Source organism: Drosophila mauritiana, chromosome 3L, assembly GCF_004382145.1.
Source record: "Drosophila mauritiana strain mau12 chromosome 3L, ASM438214v1, whole genome shotgun sequence".
Classification (NCBI taxonomy): Eukaryota; Metazoa; Arthropoda; class Insecta; order Diptera; family Drosophilidae; genus Drosophila; species Drosophila mauritiana.
This window is the reverse complement of record NC_046669.1, coordinates 19,339,022-19,359,896: the sequence shown is the minus strand read 5'-3', so window position 1 is coordinate 19,359,896 and position 20,875 is coordinate 19,339,022. Positions and strand designations below refer to the sequence as shown.

At 41.4% G+C, this 20,875-nt stretch overlaps 2 protein-coding genes across 5 annotated transcripts in view; both read left to right on the top strand.

Annotated features, from left to right (window-relative positions):
- The window catches only part of LOC117140672 (chromodomain-helicase-DNA-binding protein Mi-2 homolog), a 28,276-nt gene that overhangs the window by 267 nt on the left and 7,134 nt on the right, over positions 1 to 20,875 (top strand). The window lies entirely within an intron of this gene.
- LOC117140674 (RNA polymerase II elongation factor Ell) lies at positions 547 to 20,826 on the top strand. 3 transcript variants are annotated; one of them, XM_033303729.1, is made up of 5 exons: positions 547 to 685; positions 12,723 to 12,818; positions 12,877 to 13,224; positions 13,289 to 13,338; positions 15,086 to 20,826. In XM_033303729.1, exon 5 carries the CDS (start codon positions 15,434 to 15,436, stop codon positions 18,599 to 18,601), a length of 3,168 nt encoding a protein of 1,055 aa, XP_033159620.1. In that variant the 5' UTR covers positions 547 to 685; positions 12,723 to 12,818; positions 12,877 to 13,224; positions 13,289 to 13,338; positions 15,086 to 15,433; the 3' UTR covers positions 18,602 to 20,826. The 3 variants fall into 3 exon arrangements, with proteins under 3 accessions (XP_033159620.1, XP_033159619.1, XP_033159618.1); XM_033303728.1 differs by having other exon boundaries at positions 547 to 702; positions 12,728 to 12,818; XM_033303727.1 differs by having other exon boundaries at positions 547 to 702.

The following is a 20,875-nucleotide window of genomic DNA, read 5'->3' as shown; positions in this document are numbered from 1 at the left end:
AGAGCCGCAAAGCCGCGCAGCGTGCTGCGTCCCCCTCCCATTGTTTATTGTTGCCTATTATCCCAATTGGTCATTGTTATTGCTTTACCTCGTTATAATTTATATGTATTACAGCAATTGATGAAATTTGTACATGTGTGGCGCGTTTTTTTCGGGCCTTTTGCGCCTCCTCCATTCCACACATATTTTTTATTGCATTTTTGTGTTCCCTCCATTCGCGAATGCAGGCAATATAGACGTCCCGCTCACTCATCAAAACATATGTTTTATATGGTTGTTTTGGTCGAAAGTGAAGAGCGGATGACTCTGTAAATCGTTTAGAATTAAGTTTTATCTTAAGTTTTTTAGCAATTAAGATGTTTACTTTACCTGTGAATTGGCAAGTGAAAAATATAATCTATGGGAAATTTAATTTAGTTCATACTTATTGTGGTGTTACCGTATATGCAGTGTTATCGTTGGATGTGCGATGGTATCACCAGAAAAATAGTGTGCCCCTTTTGGAGCTCGTCGAGAATACCCAGACGGCCTCGTCTGCCACCATTTACATTCATTGTTGCTTGGACGTGGCAGCCATGACGTGATTTCTGAGTTTTTGTTAAAGAGATTACATTATTAATTGTAGAGAAAACTGTTAATTAAGGGGAATACGTGCATTACTCGCCACCGCTTACCAATTGCCAGTGTAAATCCACAAATCCAGTGCGTAATATATCCAACTGAAGGAAAAGCGAAAAAAGAATGATGAAAAGTGTGTGCAAAAAATAAAAACCTGAAATTACCACAAAATATGCATATGGATATATATATATACATATAAATTGTGTAAGAAAGCAATGCAAAAAGAAAACGAAGCAATATGTGCATATATCTAAAGAAACGAAACAAAGATGCGTGGAATATTGTGGAAAATCTTGTCGCATTTCCACTGACGCACATACATATGTGATTTTTTCCACTCCCCCTTCGCCGACGTGCTCTCTTGATTGATTTCTCCACTCTCTCGCGTACTTGCGTCTCTGTGTGTGCGTGTTATGCACGCGCGCTCCAGCCAAACGTCGCCGTCGCCCCGTCTCTGTCGCTCCAACGTATATGATAAAAAAAAAACTCACAGAAACCCGACGCGTTTAAATTAAATTTAGTTAAAAACAACAATAATATAGCTACCACAATGCAATCATACCGAAGTGCCTGCAAAACGACTAAAGTATAGTCTTTTTAACGAGTTAATCAAAATATGCCAACACACAAGTAAGATGAAGAAGAAGAAAAGTAGAGTGTGGAAAAGAGACGGTGCCAAGGGATGGGATTGGAAGGTGCCCCGTCTCGCGAGGAAATTGCTGGAATGTAGTAGTAGTTCATAGGAAAACCGATAAACAATATGCCGCCGCTGTGTAACAAAAAGCAGCAGTATCCATAGCCACCCCAATTTTGCATACAATTTATGTTAATTCGTTCGCAGCTGTTCCTCTTCTGTCTACACTCCTCTTCTCTCTTCTGTCCCTGCCCCCATTCGCCTCTCTTCTGCTTTTCCGTTCGACGCTGTTGCACTGTGGGCGTGTGTATGTATATGTGTACGGTGTGCGTGCCTGAGGAAGTTATCCTAGAGAACTAGCGTGGGAGTAGAATTCAATGTCTAATTTTAACACGTTCCCCTCCCCGTCCTTCGGTGCTCATTCTAATTGGATTCGCTGCCGTTATCCTTCGATACATCGATAGGAGGATGCTAAATTCGCTCTCTTTTCCCTCACGTTTGTGACGTCAGCATACGTTGGTTTACTCTCAATTTCACCATTTGCCGGTTCTGTGATAATTTGTATATGATTTTCTGCGCTATGCTGTTTTTAAAATTGTATACTTTAACATTCCTATCCGATTTCCGATTACTCTACCCCAAGTAAACAATCAAGAGTAATGCGACATTGCATAAATTACAAGAGGCTAAAGCGATAGAGTGGTGTGCACATGTATGAGTGCCACTATTTATGCAGTAATGCAACAATAAAAGGGTGTGAGAGGGATAAGAAGGTATCGGCAATGACGTATGCATTTTGCCTACGTACACAGAAAGAAAAACGCAATGGCATTTGACACCGTTTTAATGTTTCATGCAATTAAAGCACATATCGATCAAATTTATTTTCCTTAAATAATCATAATAATGGCATTACCGTAACTTTGTATCTTTAGAAGATCCAAATGAGTTGATTTATTCGGTTGTCAATCTGAACATTCTTGTCATTTTTCTATCAAAAGCTTCGCTGTTGCCGACTGCATAAATCTGCTTAAAACCCCATGTCTAACAACAACAACATGGCGCCAGCACAAATAAAATCAAAAATTCAATACAAGAAGTGAAAGTATACTGTGTGTGTATGTGAGCTGCAGTTACCGGTGTATTGGTGACGATCTTACCTTGCTTTGGCGAACTACAACTTGCCATCCCGCTCGCACGCACTGCATTCAATCAAGCCAACAACAAGTGGTGCTTTTTTATATCCGCCATGTATATACATATATATATATCTATATAAATATATATGTATGCTTGTATAATAGGTAAATGGTATGTGTGTGCTGGCATTTCGAAAAAGTTTACTTGCGCTTTAAGTCCACAAAACTATGAAACATAAATAGGAAAAGTAAATATTATTTTAGCTTTCAAATATGTTCATTTTATTCGAAAAACGCTCTCTCAAGTAGAACAACACTAGGTCGCTTCGATAATGGTTTTTGTTGTTCTTCTCGATTTTGACATTTGACGCGCATCGTTCGAGTCCGCTCTATGTGCCTCTCTCTCTTTCCGAGCGATTTGATAGGAGCGTGTGTGTCGCTCTTCCGAAGCGAAGGTGTTGTTGTTTTCGGCTGGAGTGAACACAGAGACGCACACATAAATACTCACAAAATCGGCAGCGTTTGACATTGATTACCGTAATACCTTTGGTTGGTCTGTCCGTCTGTGTGCCTTTTTAATATTTGTGCAACTGCTGGTTGTCTTGTTATTTCACCTATTTACAGTAATTGTCTTGTTGTCGCTGGGACAGAAGGCCGCTATTTGTTTCAGATTATTCGTACGCCAATGCACACACATCACTCTCGCACACTGTCACAAAAACTCAGGCAGCAATTGATATGGTACATTTGTTGCTGTTTTTCTTTTTTGGAAGTCACCGCGAACGGATACACATGTACCGGATTGTGTACGGGTTCATTTATTTTTAAAGCATTCAATGTACTTGTATGGGAATGTGAAAATTAATCGAAGCTTATCACCTGTTGTACTCCCACACTGTGGGAGTGTATAGAGATGGCTTTAGGGTTGTCAAACTATTGAAAATTAATCGATTGTTACAATTCCAGTTACATTTTGAATGGATGCTCTGGACATTCTTCGAAATAGTTTGTTGTCGATTGACCCGATTTAAATGTGTTTATCTAAGCTCAATTACAGAGGGGGAGATATGTATGTAGTAAATAGGCAATGTGTTAATGATTGTAATAGATCACCTTGCATACCTGTAGTCCCTCTGCAATGGAATGCTTTTTAGCATGTGAGGTGAAAGTGAAGGTCATTAATATTTGCATATGGAAATGTTTACGCAGCGAAAATGCCGAAACATAAATGGTCATATGGCAAATGCTGTTTCGTTTCGTCGTGAATTTCGCTTGCCATCGGACGCCATTGTGGATTCCGTTTCTGCTTCTCTTTTGCGCTCTCTATTTTCCTCTCATTCTTGTTGTTTTTCTGAAAAAAAAAACAAGCAGAATTGTTTTTGCTGTTTTTAATAGCCTTAACTTAATTGGTTCATAGTTTTGTAATTGTTATCGGGTTCCGTTTTCGGCCCACAGCAAAACCAAATTTGTGCTCGATTGTCACCGAATATAGGTTTATGTACGTTTTCTGGGTGTGTAAACAGACAAACAAATAAAACAATGGCACGCGAATCTATGTGTGCCATTTCCCCTCCAAAACATGCGTAATTGTGTCAGCAAATTTGTGTCATTTCTGCTGTTTTAGCGCATTAGCGAATGTAATCGAAATCATCGGTTTAATCGGTTCTCTTTGCGCTTCACTGTTGTCTAATTAGCCAATTAGTCGCTCGCTAAGCCAATGCGACAGCTTGTAAGCTCGGCATTGCCAACAAGGTGCATAATTGTTGCCAACGACATTGCCAGCGCCCACTGTTTACAGCGGAGGTCACGATTTTAGCACAGAATTTCAAAACATTTCTGTGCCGATGCGTACTCGGTAGTAAAATAAGCGAACCGAAACCTCTAGATAGAGAAAATGTACTTGAGATCCATGTATTTTTAAATCCTTTAAAATATTCTATTTGTGATTCACGATTTAAAATTTTGGTGTTTTTAAGATTATATCCGCAAAAGGAATACAAATACCAGAGGAGTTATGACTAATTTGAGAAACCCTAAAAATATGAATCATACAAATGTTTTGGCTTGAAAATATTATAAGTATAAACATCTACAAACATGCAAACAAAAAGTAACTTAGTATAGGTCATAAAACAAAATATCTATACCCAACAATGTTTTAATTATTTTAAAACTTGGTTTATGGACATGTGTAGCTACTTATTAGCATAGCCACTGATTAGTTTGCAGTTGTGTGTTAATTATAGCGGATTTACACTCTTATATACAAATAAGCAGTTAATAAGCCTTTTGTGCACACAGTATAGAACATTAGAGGTAATTTGCTGACCGCACCTGTACATTTGTGATTATTATTGTAATCCGTAGTTAACTCTGGCATAGTTTCTTATAGCTGAGAAACCAGAAAATAAAACCCAAAAAACCGACATTAAAATTACCACCAACCCAAGAGACAGAAATAAAAGTAGTTGACAGCAAGCCCTCGTTTTCGTTGTTATGGTTGTAGTTGGTACAATTGTTGTTGTGGCTGCAGTTGTTGTAGTTGTTGCCACCCGACTGGTTACATATTGCTACAGTTGTTGTTGTTGTTGTTGTTGCTCTCGCTCTGCGGCGGTAGTTATATGTACGTACGTATAGGTAGTTGTTGTAGTTGCGGTCGGTTTAGTCATACCACGCTCGCCTATAATGTTTATATAATTTTTCGTATCTTTTATTTTTCACATGCATACCGCGCGAGGTTTTTTATGGCTCGTTTGTGGGTTGGGTTTTGGGTTTTGTGCACTCGACTCCACTACAAAAGCGCAACTCGAGTGCTGAATTTGTCGTTTTTTACTTGTGTTTTTCTTTTCGAACTCGCTCTTTCGTTTCGTTGGTACACAGCTCGTACTTGATAAGAAAACCAACCGCAACAAAAATCGAGGCTTAAGCGATAGGTGCTGGCTTAGCACAAAAAAGAGCGAATTTAATTGATAAAAACGAATTGAAATTTTGGGCTATAATTATAACCATTGAAGTTGAGGTTGAATAATATCCGAATTAGTCAGAAAAACTGGAATGAATAATTCAAAAATATGCATATATTTGGATCATTACAACGCGGAATAAAATAGTTTTCATATTTTTCAGCTGGTTTCCGGTTAAATGTTCCGTTTCTTGTGGCAAACTTCTGAATTGTTTGTCATTACTGAAACTGGGTCTGCTCGAGATTCTTGTCGTTCAATCGCAGTTCAGGTTCTATTTATATGCAAAGGTCAGGTATTTTCTTCTTGGTAACCATTCATTGCCTACTGCTCTGGTTTGACTTATTTTTTGGCCAACTTAAATGGCAACGGAGACCGGAAACTCCGGCAAATAGAAAAAGGCAAGGTGATGGCCAGAACTGACGCGTTTTAAAAGCTACTTCTGATTTGTGCTTGTGTGGGAATGACACACAATAGGCTGTCATAGAAGTGGAGTTGTTCTGCGGAAGTTCAATTAGCAACCTACTAATTAAGTGGAATGAGAGAAAGGAAGCGAAAGCAATCCAGCAAGTGATAATTGATCGGATTTTTGTAGCAATATATTAGATGCATTTGCATTTCACGAGGGACTAAAGCTGTTCACCGAAAATGCATGTAAAGGTTAACTATGTCATTTATAACATCCCCGGCAATTAAAGAGATACATATGTACGTTTCTGCCGCAGCGTACAGCATTAATGCATTGGCGGTCGAAGATATAAATTAATCACAACTCTAATACAGCAACCAATAAAGCAGCAGTAAAATTGGTTTAATGAAATATTAAAAAGTTGATTGTACGCTCAATTTGACTGACCTTCAGTAATTTTAAAGATATAGCCTCAGATACATACATACGTTCAAAAGTGTGTCCGTCCGTGTGTGCTGCATACATGTGTGCACGCATATACTATATACGAAATGTATATTCATTTTTTATAATGAAAGACAGCGGCTACAACAGCAAAACCAACAGCAGCAGCAGCAAATACAACAGATTCATAACAACCCAGAGAGGGAAATACCAGTCGGCAATCGCGACTCGCTCCGTTGGTGGTTGTTATTGTTGGTGTTATTGTTGTTATTGTCGGTGTTGGTGTGGTTGTTGTTATTTGGTTTCTTTCAAGTCCGTTTGTAGTCCAGTTCCAAATTGCCAACACTGTTGCTTACCGCTGTTTCTTTTTCCATTAATACCCTGTAATGGGGTATTCATGTTTTCAAAGCTCAATTCTGAAAGATATACCATCCCGTTTTTGATATTTCAATTATAACAACCTGGTGCTACAAATAGGTATTCAATCCGAATTTTGAACATTTTTTGTGGTAGATAACGCCAAGTGTATTAGCAACTTCGGCTTAATGCCGCCTTCCCTCCTTTCACGTTTCGTGTGTGTTTCGGTGCTGTTGTCAGTCGCGTCTTGCCGCTGCCCCGATAAGAAGAAGAAATCCGAACTGAATCTGGGAAGACAAGTTTTCGAAGCAAACGAAGCCAAACCATCGCTGCTGCCGCTCACTCTTCGCGGCTCGGATTGGATCGTATCGTATCGAATCCGAATCGGAATCCAAGTCCGAAACTCTGGTCTGGTTGTGTTTCTTTTTTCGAATGCCGAAGCCTTCTAGTCGAAACACCATCAACACCCCACCCCATACCATACCATCCCAATCCACCCCACACCATTCCATTCCACTCTGCTCCACTCTACACTCTACTCCATCACTTGGCCACTTGAGTTGGCCATGTTTCGTATCGGGTTTTCCAGTGTTTCGGGCCTTTTGGGTGTTGTTTGTTGGTGCTTTTTGCTTTCCGTTGATTAGCATGCATATGTATGTGTGCTGAAGATATCGCACTGGCTACCAGCCGACGACGACGACTTTGCGTTACGAAACCACATATAAAAACTTTTATTCGAAATTTATTTAAGTTTGGTCTCCGCTGCGCCACTTCCAAAGTGCTTTATTTATTTATTTATATTTCGTCTTTTCTTGAAAATCAAAGAGGCTTAATTATTATTTAAATTGAATAGAGCCAAGCGATTAACGAAGACCAGTTAGCAACGGGCAGCATTTAAGGGGATTTTTTTAGGCCACAGATTTATTCTGACTTTTGACTTGACCAAACGTTAAGACGATGGGTGGGTTGAGCAATAGTGTACAAAGTTATATTGGAATTAAATGTTAAATATTATCCATGACAGCTTACAATTATCATTATTAAATGTTATTCGAACAATATAATGCCAAGATTAGGGCTTTTATTGTTATATTTTCGTTTTTGTATCCATTTGGAAAATCTAGTTCATTTTCAATAAGTAAGCCCACGTCCGTTAAGTGATTTATTTGACCTATATCCATTATACATCATCTAGTACTCATTTTTGCACTGCTGATGACATCCTAGACTAATTCTAATATTAACTGAAAACGTAAAAACCCAATGAAAACGTGTGCCGGTAGTTTTGTTTTCGTAACCCCCTCTTCGTGTGTTTTTCTGATTAAATTTAAATTGCTTTTTATTGTCGGGTTCATTTGTTTTCGTGGCTGTTGTTTGGCTGGCTGGCTGATCGGTTTCAAAAACCAGATTCTACGGGAGAGGCAGCAGGCTCATTAATACAGGCTTCGTAGAAAACACACTTCAAAGTGGTTTGGTTTCTCGTTTTGTTTGAATCCGATTTTCTAGACTGCAAACAGCTGGCTAAAAGCTTTCTTTATCCATCGATTTGGTGTGTTCGCTTTTTTATGCTTTTTGCTTCTTTTTTTTGTCTTCCCAGATAAGGTTGTCACGTAAATAAGCTTTCATATACAAGCAAAGTACCTAATCTAATCGCGGAGCGCAGTGTCGGGCGTATGTTGAAATTTCAATTTATGCCAATTCACGGTCAATGTTTTTCCGATCCGAATCGCTCGTAACTCTTCAAATACTATATCAGCAGTATTGCGAGCTTTACGCATTTCCGTTTCACTTTTGGGCTGTAAAAAGCAAATCAGAATTATGTAATGATCGGTCGTTGAACGAACAGTATCGGTTCTTCAGCTGTTAGCAGCTCCTCTTTGTATTTGTCATTCTGAATCGGGAATTTGGACGGGCTACAAGTTCAATGTACGAATTGTTTTATATATGCCTTATACTGCTTATTCTCGATATATCTTTTGTGGCTGCTGTTGATTATACATATGTACATATATCTCAGAAAGTTCAGTGCCTTTAGATAAGCTTAGGACGAAATGTGTGCATCATAGGTTATTAGTCGTTTTTCAGAAAACAAACTTAATTGCACCCTTGAAACGCGCTTCGTACTTCCCACTTGAAATATAATTGCTTTCTTGAGAACCATTTAGGAAGCACGCTTAATGTTTGCGTCAGAATTATAATACATGACATTTTATAGACCAGTAATTGTTGTAGTTAACTCTGTTGATTGTACAATTAGTTCGTTTAAAGTTCGCTTCGTTGAATCGATAACAGTTTTTAAGCTTTTGATGAAGTTTATAGTATTTATATGCATACCATTTACTCTTAATTGATTCTGCCTTGCATTTTGAAGAGCATAAAAATTAATCGATAAAATTTCAATTATTTCGATAACGAAATTGCTGCATACGAACCTACTTATTGCACTTTATGACTCAATAATTCTGTTTAAACAACCTCGAATTTTGTGCACAATTAGCAACAATAATCTTAATTCTATGCTTCCGAAATTATTTGTATTTGTTCACCGATTATTTCGATAAACAACGGCCTTTGCCATCGGTGCATCACTGTTGAAAATTAACCCCGGCAAACGGCATCTGAACTTCGAGTGAGGTACGACGGCATTTAGCACCTTTTTATTTTTACTTTTTATCGTGAAATATTTCCCACTTGATGTGTTGTGCTGGGTTGTGTGAGTCACACACTCGAACAAATGGTGGCGTTGAGAGCGCATTTTGTGTTGTGGGTGCTGCCTTCTCTGGCGTTTTTGTTGTTGGTTCTTTGGACTATAAATAGACCAGTGCCGAAGATAAAATTTTATAATATTGCCATTTTATTATATAAAATAGATGTGGGTATATGAGATTCGGTTCTCTCTGGTCGCTCTTTCTCTCGTCTCGAAAATGCACCGATATGGTGAAAAACAATACGAAATATGTACATACGTGTGTATGTTTGTTCGGTCGTTCAATGTCCAAGGCATTTGGGATTCCCATGTGGGCAATTACCAATAAGGCGTGCGTCGGTTTGCCCGGAATCGCTTGCCCCATAAGTCCCCCAACTGTCCGATTCCCAGATCGGTTTGCACCATTATCGCCAGCTCCGGCAATTGATTATTCACTCAGCACACTCGCACACCCTGAATGTACTTACCCGATTACTTACCTATATATGTACATATAGTCGTTGTAGCGCTCCGCTTGGTGCATTTGTATTTCATTTCTCTTTAACTTTTAGTAGGTGCAAAGTCTGATAATAGGTTTGGAAATGCAATACTTCAGGCCAGTTCCGATTTTACCTTATTATTTACCTTACTTTCGACGTTTTTGCTTATTAGTTTTCTAAATGACGACGTAGTAACGCAATTCCCAAGCGAGAATTAGAAGATTTGAAGCTTCAAGAAAATGTATTTTAAAGACGTTGCATACAGAATCTTTATATCCCGTTGACACATGAATTTGTGTAGGATCGATCTAGGGTCCGTTAGGATGCCTGGTCGATTCCTGCACATGCAGGTCTTAAATGTGATTTATAGTTACTTCTAGAAAATACTCCTACTGCAAACGCTAACTCTTTGATAACGAGCTGCTATTTCATTTCTTTTGATAGCAAATACTTGCTTTTCTTCATTTTACCATATGACGTAGCCCTGGTCGGTCGTTTTATATCGATCGATTGTTCTGGTGCCCGCTTGTGTGCGATTGTAGGTGGCAACCCTGGCGATCTGCAAAGATTTCCTATGAAGTGCACCCCCAGAATTGCTGCGGTATGTATGTATATGGAAACGAGGCAGAGAGGCCCGTCTCCGATGAGGTTCTTGTTCTTGCTGCCCCATTTCCTCATTGAGCATTGTTATCACCACCTCGCTCGTTTCTGTAAAGAAGTGTAGCACAAAGAAAACTGCTCGTGCACAGCTGACAGCTGCATCGTTCCACGAACAGAAGTATGTATACATATACATATACACTAAACAATGTGCTTACGTACATACATATGTGTATGCGAACGAGTGTGTCATCTATTTTTCAACCGTGAGATTATACATTCTTACATGTGTATGTATGATGTGCATCCACCTAGGGGAATGGAATGGATTGGTTTGGATTGTGCGGCGGGTTTAGGGAAGCGTGTTCACGTTCGAGAGCGTGTGCGTTTTGTCTTTTCTCTTGAGCATTCCACTGCACACGTTTTCCACCATCTTTTCACAAAGTTTCCATTTATTGCACCTCGCAGCAAACGAGGGTATATTGTTTTGACGGAACTAAGCAGATTTAACCACAAGTATCAATTAGGGTGAGGTATAGTCAGGATTTTTTTCGCATTTAGCCAAGGATTTTAAACCTTGCATTATGAATTCAAAAACATCGTTTGGAAATTTGTAGAGAAACATTTTGGTCATGCACTAAATTGTAATTGATCACAACATAAGTGAAGGCTTGCTTTGATTAGTAAAGGGATTGAACTATTAAATAAAACTATTCGGGCGTAACAGTGAAAAGGTTATCCAAAGATTTTCTTCTTACCTTTACCATTCATTATTTACCATGGGGTCTCTCCTGATTGCTAAGTATATTATAGTCGGGATCGTTCTCTTCCTACTTGTTCATTGTTTTCCTATTCCCTTGGCGGTTTATGGCTCCTGTTTCCTGCGGCCAGCTGTTGTCGAGGTCCTCGCATTTCCTTTTGCCTGTCCCTTGCCCCCTGACCCTGTGCCACCTCTTCCCATCCCTCCGCACTCCTCTCCGCAACTCACTTTGTGTCGTCGCAGTGCATTGGCCTTTCGGCGTTTTTCCCTCAATGCTATTTGAACAAAAACGAAACTTGAAATTGTATTATGCTGGCTGCGCAGCGACTCTGCTGTTTTATATGCACAGTTTGAATATATTTCAGCTAATTTGTTTAAAGTTGGCGGCGATATTTTTTTTTTTTTTTTTTTTTGTTGCCGAGGCGGTCCCAGGGACATCATTGTAGTTAACTTGAGGCAAAGAAAATATTTTAAATAAATAAGAAAAGCAGTGGACTAGGAAATGTAATTACGAGTATGATAGCTAGTTCATAAATGTTTTTATTATATTTTGTGTAGAAAAACGTGTTCAGTAGTCTAATCAATGTTTTCAAACCCTATTAACGACCAAAATCGTTTACTTTTGTTACGGATCGAATTCGTTTATTTGTATTTTCTATCAAACAAGTTACACTAATTATATAAAGCCAAAATTCATACCGAATTTGACAGTCTTCTCATAGCCGGAATTACAACTGAAATGTAGCGACAAAGATATTTTTTATCATTGGCAAAATAAGGGTTTGGGTTACTTGGGTAAGCCTCATTTATGGGCATCCATTTTCCGGCGGACATTTAGGTAATAATAGGATGTAGCATTCTCGGGTTTTCCCAGACATCTTCCTATCTTGTCGCTCCCGTTTGAATGGCCATTCGTCTGTGAGCTTCTTTCTCCTTTGCTCCCAAGGGCAGGTGTGCGCCCTTGACTGTTTTACCTTACTTTTAGCCGTTGGTATGGGAAAAAAACAAATAGAAATGTAGTTTCATTGTGGAATACACAAGAACACTTACCTACGTACATTTACGCACGTGTTACTGAGTATGTGTGCGAGTGTGCGGCTTAAAATTTCTAACCATAAAATAAACAGAAACGAGATAAGGCAGGCAAAATTCATTAAACAAAAAACTAAGGCAAAAAACAGGCAAACAAACTCATGCACACATACAGACACGCTTACTTTACTTAAAAGTTAGAAGATCCGCGGTACGGTAAATCTACCTGAAAGCGGAAAATTTTCGTATGCAAAAATGTCAAAAGTGAACCAAAAATACCAAAAACAACAACGTCGAGGCTAAAATATGACAACGAATGTCGCGTGCTCTGCACTCGCGCTCTCTTTGCTAAGAGAAACTTGAGTTTTTGAAAGAGTTAGGGAGCGGGAAGAGAGCAACGAGAGCCAAGAGCGAGTAACGTAAACACACAACAGCTGAGCGCGAAAAACGTATGATCGCGAACGCGTAACGCAAAACAAACCAAAAAATCGACCGAGTAACGGGAGAGTGGAAGCAAAACTATCTCAAGTGCAAACCAAATAAAATACTAAAGTGTTTTCCTTTTTTTTTATTACCCAAGTGCAGAGTGAAATTAAGTCAATGCAGTAACAAGGCAACGGAACAGAAATCAACAACACACATACACTTGCACAGTATAGCAGCAATCAACTCACAAGTATGCCAAACAAAGCCATAAACGTGATTTTATATTAAAATTGATCACAATTTTGCAGCAACAAGAAGTCAACGTCCAACAATTTAAAGCTCATATCTCGATTGACCGATAAGTCTAGACCACCCAATCGATAATACGCATTTACCAACACTGCTGCGGCGAGAGAGCAGAGCGAGTGAGCGCGCAAAACAGCTGATTGCGACTGGCACACGGTTGTTGTTGCAGTCGTGCTGTTTTTCTTTCTGTTTTGTTGGAACTTTTTCGCTGCAGCGATAAAGAGAGCGGAGCGCGAGAGGGAGAGCAGCACAAACTACTACGTGTGACGTGGTGTGGGGGCATACAGGTGGCAAAACAGCTGTTTCAACAGCAAAACCAATCTGTTTTTTATTAGAATACATAATCAATTGTAAGTACGCCCGTTGCCTGTTTGCTTCTTAATCCGCCACTAAGCTGAACTATTATTCTTATAGTACCGCCTGCAGATTTCCAGCTAAAAAACCAACTCACATACAACCAAAAAGTAAGCTTAGTATATCTAATTTTTTTCATTTGCTAAGACGTGCCCAGATCACAAAAAGCTCACACGCGCAAAAAGAGAGCCAAAATTAAGAGATTGACGAGTGCCAAGTGCGCACATTAAAATATTGCAAACTTGTTTTCATTTCTGCCTTGCTTTGCTTGACTGGCAAAAACAAAAACAACGAATTATACGGCAAGTGATACAAGGCACGTACATACCAAAAGAAGCGAGGAGCCAGAGAGCAAGAGTAGCCAGGCTAAGAGCAGCGAAGTGATCTGCCACTCGCTACTTCCGTTCTCTCACTTGTAATAAACGAGTGCAAAGAGAGCAGCAGCAGTAGCAACAACAACAGCAATCGACGGGCAACCACTTGAAAGCAACTCGTTTCGATTTCATTTAGCAGATACCTTTTGTACGTTGATTAAGATACCTTGGCACACACAGACGCACTACAAAAGAAGAGAAGGCAGCTAAAAACTGCACTAAAAAAACACATAAAATAATAAGAATATATACTCGATAAATTCAGAACAGTTCTCCAAATGAAAGTACAACAAAATCCACTTGACCAAAAATGTCTTGAGTAAAAGTGTCGCATACGCGTAAAGCGTACGTATAATATAGAAATAAATATATGTATTCGTGTGTGTCCGCCAACCAATACAAAAGCAGCACAAAAAGTGGTTAAAAGGCATTAAAATCAAACAATATTTAAAGTGCTGAAAATTAGTGTGCGTGTGCAAAGAAAGATTTAAGTGTACAAGTATGCGTGTGTCTGTGCACACTGCGATAGGCCAAAACGTACTTATGTATCTATGTGCAACTAAAAAATATAATAAGCAGAGTCAGTGCCAGTAAAATATATAAAAATCAGCGTACAAACACAGATGATTTTTAGCGAAAAAGCGAAAAGGAAAAAGATCAAGCAGCAGCAACAACAAAATTAACAACAACAAGAGCAAGAGTCGCAGAGAAGCCAATCAAACCAGCAGTTGTCTCGCTTCAACGCGCTCGCTACGATCACCGTATGAGCGAGTGAGAGAGCGTAAGGCCAGTCACGGACGTGTGCGAGCGGAGCGAAACATTGATTTGCTGTCTTTGATTTTGCTTATGACCTGAGGTGCTCTCTTACATACATATAAACGCCATCATCCAGGCATACAGTAGACGAGTGTGAGTGAGAGAGAGAAAGAGCATGCGACACACGTACGCACACACATATTGACACCTGGCGCAGGAGTTGCTGCTTGCGGCACTTTCAAATATATGAAAATATAGCAACAAAACCAACACGGAGAGGGGCGAGTAGAGCAGTAGCCTTCCCCCACCTTCCTCGCTCAGTAGTAACATTAATAAGAGCAACAAAAACAGGGACAAGAGAGCAAAAATACATGCCTACCTTAACCCAATTAAAATACCATATTATTTAACAAAAGAAATTGTGTTATTTGCAAGCAACACATACAAAGAGAGCGATCGAGCGAGCAAGAGAGAGAGAGTATTTGACTTTTTGAAAGTGTAAAATTTTAAAATTGTTGCCTTTGCCATACGGAAGTGAAATTCTTACATTCGTCAAAAAATAAAACATCATATAGGCATAGCTTTAAATGTCATTGAGATAAGTAAGCCTGCATAGTTTAGATTTGTCAGTTCATAAAAGAGCGCAGTGGAAGTGTGTCACGTCTTAGCAAGAACTTAAATATCCTATACGATTACAACATACTAAAATCAAACAATATTTGCACAGAACCAACTATATCTACAAAAAACAAACGTTAGCATCCGAGAGAGAGAAACTTCCAGTGGCAGCTTGCTTACCCAAGTCGTCTACTTCCACAACGAGTGCTTCCCGTACTTCCCGTCCTTTCCACGAGATCAACCAAGCCGTCGACCACCTTCCACACAACAATAACTAGCACAGCCTAGCCCCTTCCACAATTACCAAGCTGGCCCAAACAACACAACCAAGTGCAACTTTCCAAACTACAAAAACTACTACTGGACCGATCTGTCATAATCCATTTCATAAATTTTCCGGAAACAATCGAGGGGCTATCTAATTGCTATCTAATTGGCGGCTAGTTGCGCGCACGTTATGACCAATTCGATTGCGTCAACGAAATGCCTGCCCAATGCACTATCGACCGGCAATTATGGAATGTCCCAGAGCCACCGTTACACCGATGATAGCAAGGAGTACATCATCGTCAAGCTTACCGATTCTGCCTTCCGTGCGATCGAGGAATATCAGCGCGATGACAACGCTAAGCGCCTGCAACCAGGCCAAAGGGCCAAAATCCAATTTGTGGGCAACACGGGCGTCATCCATTTCCCGCGACCAGCGACGGATGCTAATGGCATCCCTAATGCTAATGGCAATGGCAGCGACGCGACCGGAGCAGGAGGAGGAGGTAGCAGAAAATTTGGCTTCACTATCAACAATATGGAGGGAACGCTTGAGTGCGTTCAGCAGCAGCAACGGAACCTCGGAGTCCTCGGAGCGGTCACCCTGCGAATGCGGATTCATGCCAATGACGATGTCTACGATTCGACACGCACAAAAATGGCCATTGCCGAGGAGACGGAGAAGAGCAAGTGCATCAGGGAAATCAAGCCGAATCAGTCGGATATCGGGCGTAAGGTGAAGAAGCCGCCATCAGCAATCCAATCTTCTGCCTCCACCGCCTCAGCCTTCTCCTCCTCCAACTCCTCTAACTCCGGTTTGACGACGACGGCATTTCATCATCACAGCAACAGCAACAACAGTGGGAACAACAACAACAGCAGCAGCAGCAGCAATAGTTTTAATAGCAACAACCATAGTCGTAAGTTAGGTTCATCGCCATTTAATGGCCTAGGCGTAGGATCCAGCAGCTCCTCCAGCGCGTTTGCCTCGCGCTCGCCCAATCCCAGCACGCTGGGCGCTAGCGGCACAGTCAATGGCTCTGGCGTTGGTGGTGGTCGCTATGGTGGCGGTGCAGCCTCCTCGCTAGCTTCCACATTCGCCAACGGCATCTCGCAGGGCTACAATAACCTGAGCGGCAGCTCGCCAAGAGACTCGATGACAGCGGGAACATCAGGTGCGACTGCCTCATCAGCCATCTCCTCACGCAACAAGATGCCAAGCGGAGGCCTTACCTCCTCCAACTCCAACTCCTCATCGTCCTCCAGGAGTGCCAATAACAAGTCGTCGGGCGGCAACAAGATGTCAGATGTGTCCAGGCGCAATATACGCGAACGGCTTATCCATCTGCTGGCCCTCAAGGCCTTCAAGAAGCCTGAGCTCTTTGCGCGCCTGAAGAACGAGGGCATTCGGGATCGGGAGCGTAACCAGATCACCAACATACTCATGGACATTAGCACCATGTCGCACAACACGTACAATCTGCGTCGCCAGATGTGGAACGATGTGGATGAGAACTGGCCCTTTTTCAGCGAACAGGAGGTTCAGCAGCTGAAGCGACGCAAGCCGCAAAATCTGACACCGCCAATGAGTTCGGACGCGGGCAGTTCGACGTCCGGCCAGAGTCCAACATCGACGCACACGGGCAGTCCTCCGCCGCCTTCAAGTAATGGTGGTCCCGGTGGCGTCGGAGGTGGAGCAGGCGGTACGGGCATGAAGCGGACCAGCCTCGAGTACGACGAGACCATGTTCAGCACTGTTCAGCCCAAGAAGCAGCGCATCAGTCACTACAAGAAGGACACTCCGCCCTCGGGGACGTCGTACTCTTCCGCTGCGGTATCGATGTCACTGGGTTCCTCTGCATCATCCAGTCGGAGTCGGTATACGCCGCCGCAACGCCAGCCTGGTCCATTGGATGATCACAGCACAAGTGATCTTAGCTACAATGTGCTGGACAACATCGAAGAGTTTATGAGCTCCACGGCAGCGGCGACGCAGCAATCGATGGAACAGCAGCATCATCCGAGAAGCAGCAGTAGTAGTAGCAGACGAGGAAGCTCCTCGTTGGCGGGCACCAGCAATGGGGGCAACAAGGATAAGCGGAACTCTACGGGCAGCAATTCAAGCAGCTCCAGTGGCTATGAGACGCAACAGGATCGCCAGCGTTCAACGGCGTCGATGTCGACAAACCGCAGCAGCGCATCCTCTTCAACGACGCCGCCGAAGCTTGCGGCTAGTTTTGTGCCCGCGGCTGCCTCTGGATCCGCTTCCGGTTCCAGCAAACAACGTATGCCGCCCCAGCAAAGCGACCACAACTCGTACAACAGCAATAACGCGCAACATGTGGCGTCCAACAGCAAGAAAAGGACGTGTAGTGTTGGTCCTAGTGGTGGATCGAGTAGCCATCGTCAAAGAAATGCCAGTGGCTCTAGTTCCGGCTATCAGCAGGTGCCACCACCTTCGTCCAACTCGCGGTCGTCTCTCCAGCAGCAGAATCAGCACCAGAAGCAGCAGGTGCAACAGCAACAGGCGCCGCCGCAGCAGCAGCAGCAGCATTACCATCAGCAAGCCAAGCATCCGTCGCCCTCGCAGCAGTTGGCTGCTGCTGCCCATGCCTATGCCCATGCCACCGCGGATACGGACTCATCCGCCACGCCGCGCTACGACTTCAGCCAATACGTGCCCATCCAGACGCTGGAGGTGCGGCGGCGTTACAAGACTGAGTTCGAAAGCGACTACGATGAGTACCGCAAGCTGCTGACGCGCGTCGAGGATGTGCGCAATCGCTTCCAGGACTTATCCGAGCGTCTGGAGAGCGCCAGGCGCTGTGACAACGGATACGGGGACTACGATCACATCAAGCGGCAGATTGTGTGCGAATACGAGCGGATCAATAACGATCACACCATCGGAGAGGACAAGCAGCGGTTCGATTACCTGCACGCCAAGCTGGCGCACATCAAGCAGCTGGTGATGGACTATGACAAGACTTTGATGAGTGCCACGATGGCGATGGCGCCCACGGACGTCGTTGCTGCTCAAAGGCCCGATCCAGCTGTGGCTAAGGCGGCGGCCAGGTTAATCGAACATCATAGGCGCAAACATCACGCCGCGGAGACGATAGACCAGCAGCAGCAACAGCAAAAGCAGACAAATCAGCAGCATTTGCAGCGTCACTTGCAGCATCATTTGCAGCAGCAACAAAATCTACTGCAGCAGCAACAAAATCAATTGCAGCAGCAGCAGAGTGTGAGTAATTCGGATGACAGTTCGGATAGCTCGGATTCCAATGATGACGACGACGACGAGGACTGCGATGATTCCAACTCTAATACCGATGACGATGAGGCACGCTACTGATCCTGATCCTGATCCTGCTGGGACTACTTCGATGAGACCATCCGCAGATTCCCATGTAAAAAGGCAAAACAAGAAAGAAACTAATATACATAAATACAACGCTAATGTAAGAAAAATGCAAAAAAAAAATACAACAAACAAATCATCAAAATGGAGAAAACACCAACAAAAACGTTCTATAAGAAATTGTACTGCAAGCAAACAAAAAACCCTCAAAACAAAAAAATGTTGAAATTATGTTAACAAAACAAAAACTAAAAAAAATACACACTTTCGAGTAAAATAATTTTTATTACAATAAAAACGAGGGGTAGGCGGCGGTCCAGAACTGCTGTCACCGAATTCTACATATATAAAACACATATATGGACTATATTATACATAACAACAAAAAGCCAGAAGAAGACGACGATATGATGAGGGGGAAACAAAATCAATATTTTTAAAAGCAACGGCGAAAGCAAAAAAAAATTATATACGAGTTGTAGACTTAATTTTTTGTTGAGCATATTGAGCAGCTTAAGTAACTAAATGAAAACGAAAACAGATGTTTTACCTTGCGTTTTGTGTGTAATAAATATTATTATTATATTATTATTATCAACATTTAAATATAGCTTGTATGTTTTTCGTTTTTAATCTAGACTCTTCTTATTTTTATTCTTGATTTTGTTTAACATTTGTTACAAACGGCAAACACACACACCTCACCTCACCGGATATCACACACACAACACACACACAACACACACGCAACACTGCAAAGGACTACACTCATCAACAAAACTTCTGCATTTTCGGGCATAGCTTTTGTTTTAGATTTGTGTTTACAAATGGAGAGATTGAGAGAGATAGAGCGAGCGAGTGGGGGGCCAGCACAAAGTGTCCTCGCTGCTGCCGACTGCACGTGCCCGATGTCCTGCATCCAGGACACTCATGCACATACATATGTGGTGTGGGTGGGACTGGGGATTGGGTGCGAGTAGAGTTAACTGATATTGAGCCAATGTTTGCCTAGGCCTACGATGACCACAACTGAATACCGTGACCAAGCGACGAACACACCGACACACTGAGAGAAAAAGAGGGGAGCACCACAGAAACTGCAATTGGTTAAGGGGGAGTATGAATAAATTGAGCCTGTTATTAACATTTTAGTTTGGCAAGGCATTTTAAAGATACAATTAACCTATGATTGGTACCAACTAGGGATTGGTTAGGAACTTACGATTACAACAATGTAAGAACAGGCCAAACTTAATTCAAGTTGTTTGTAAACGATGGAGCTGCTCCTTGGCCGATTTGCTAGGATTGTACTTCGTTTACAACCAGCTCCATGTTACCAATCCCCCATTGAAAATGCGAGGATGTGTTTGAAATCGTTTCCCTTTGGCGGTGTTGCATGCGGGCGTGCCTCTAAACAATAGACTGAACTTTTAAACGGCTTGTGTAGAGAAAATTCTTGTGTTTTATCGATAACTAGTTAATTTGTTATATATTTTTGTGTTTTAACAATGCACAGGGTTTCGTTTCGCGTTTCTTTTCTGGCCAACAGCGGCGGGCAGTACCTTTCCAAACGTTAAAAACTATCGAAATCTGAAGTAATAGGGACATTATTCGAACTGAGACGAAGACGACGGGGGAGACTTTATTTATATACACATACATATACATATTATTTGCGGCTTGGACTAGTTATTGCTCAAAAACTATGAGAGGACTAATAGAAATGATATACTTAATGGTTGTATCACAGCTATGGCGATCCCTTAAGTTGTTTGCTTTTAGTTTTAGGACAACTCTAAGCGTGTTACGAAAGCTTCCTTAAGTAAAGTAATAATAATATCGAACTAAATAAAACTGAGAGGAGAGATGAATGAAGTCGCTTGATAATTATCAAATTATTTGCTGAAACTCTAGTGTCCAAAATGATAAAGATATGGGAAGAAGATGAAACGAAACAAATGCAAAACTAAACAAGAAAGTTTAAGAACTAACACGAAATTGAAAGGAAAAAACCATGAAATTTTAGCTATTTCGTTGCAATATTTTTTATATACGATATTTAAGTAGTAGGGGATGAAAAACAGACGGAAGGGAAAATCAAATGAAACATTGAGATCAAGTTGCAAAAATCAAGCGTTTAAAATCGATTCGTAGCAATTACAACAGAAAACAAAATCATATATACAATTTATATACAAGAAACAAACAAAAAAAAAAAACACTAAATATATACAAAAAAAATATATATATACGACATTGACATTTGAA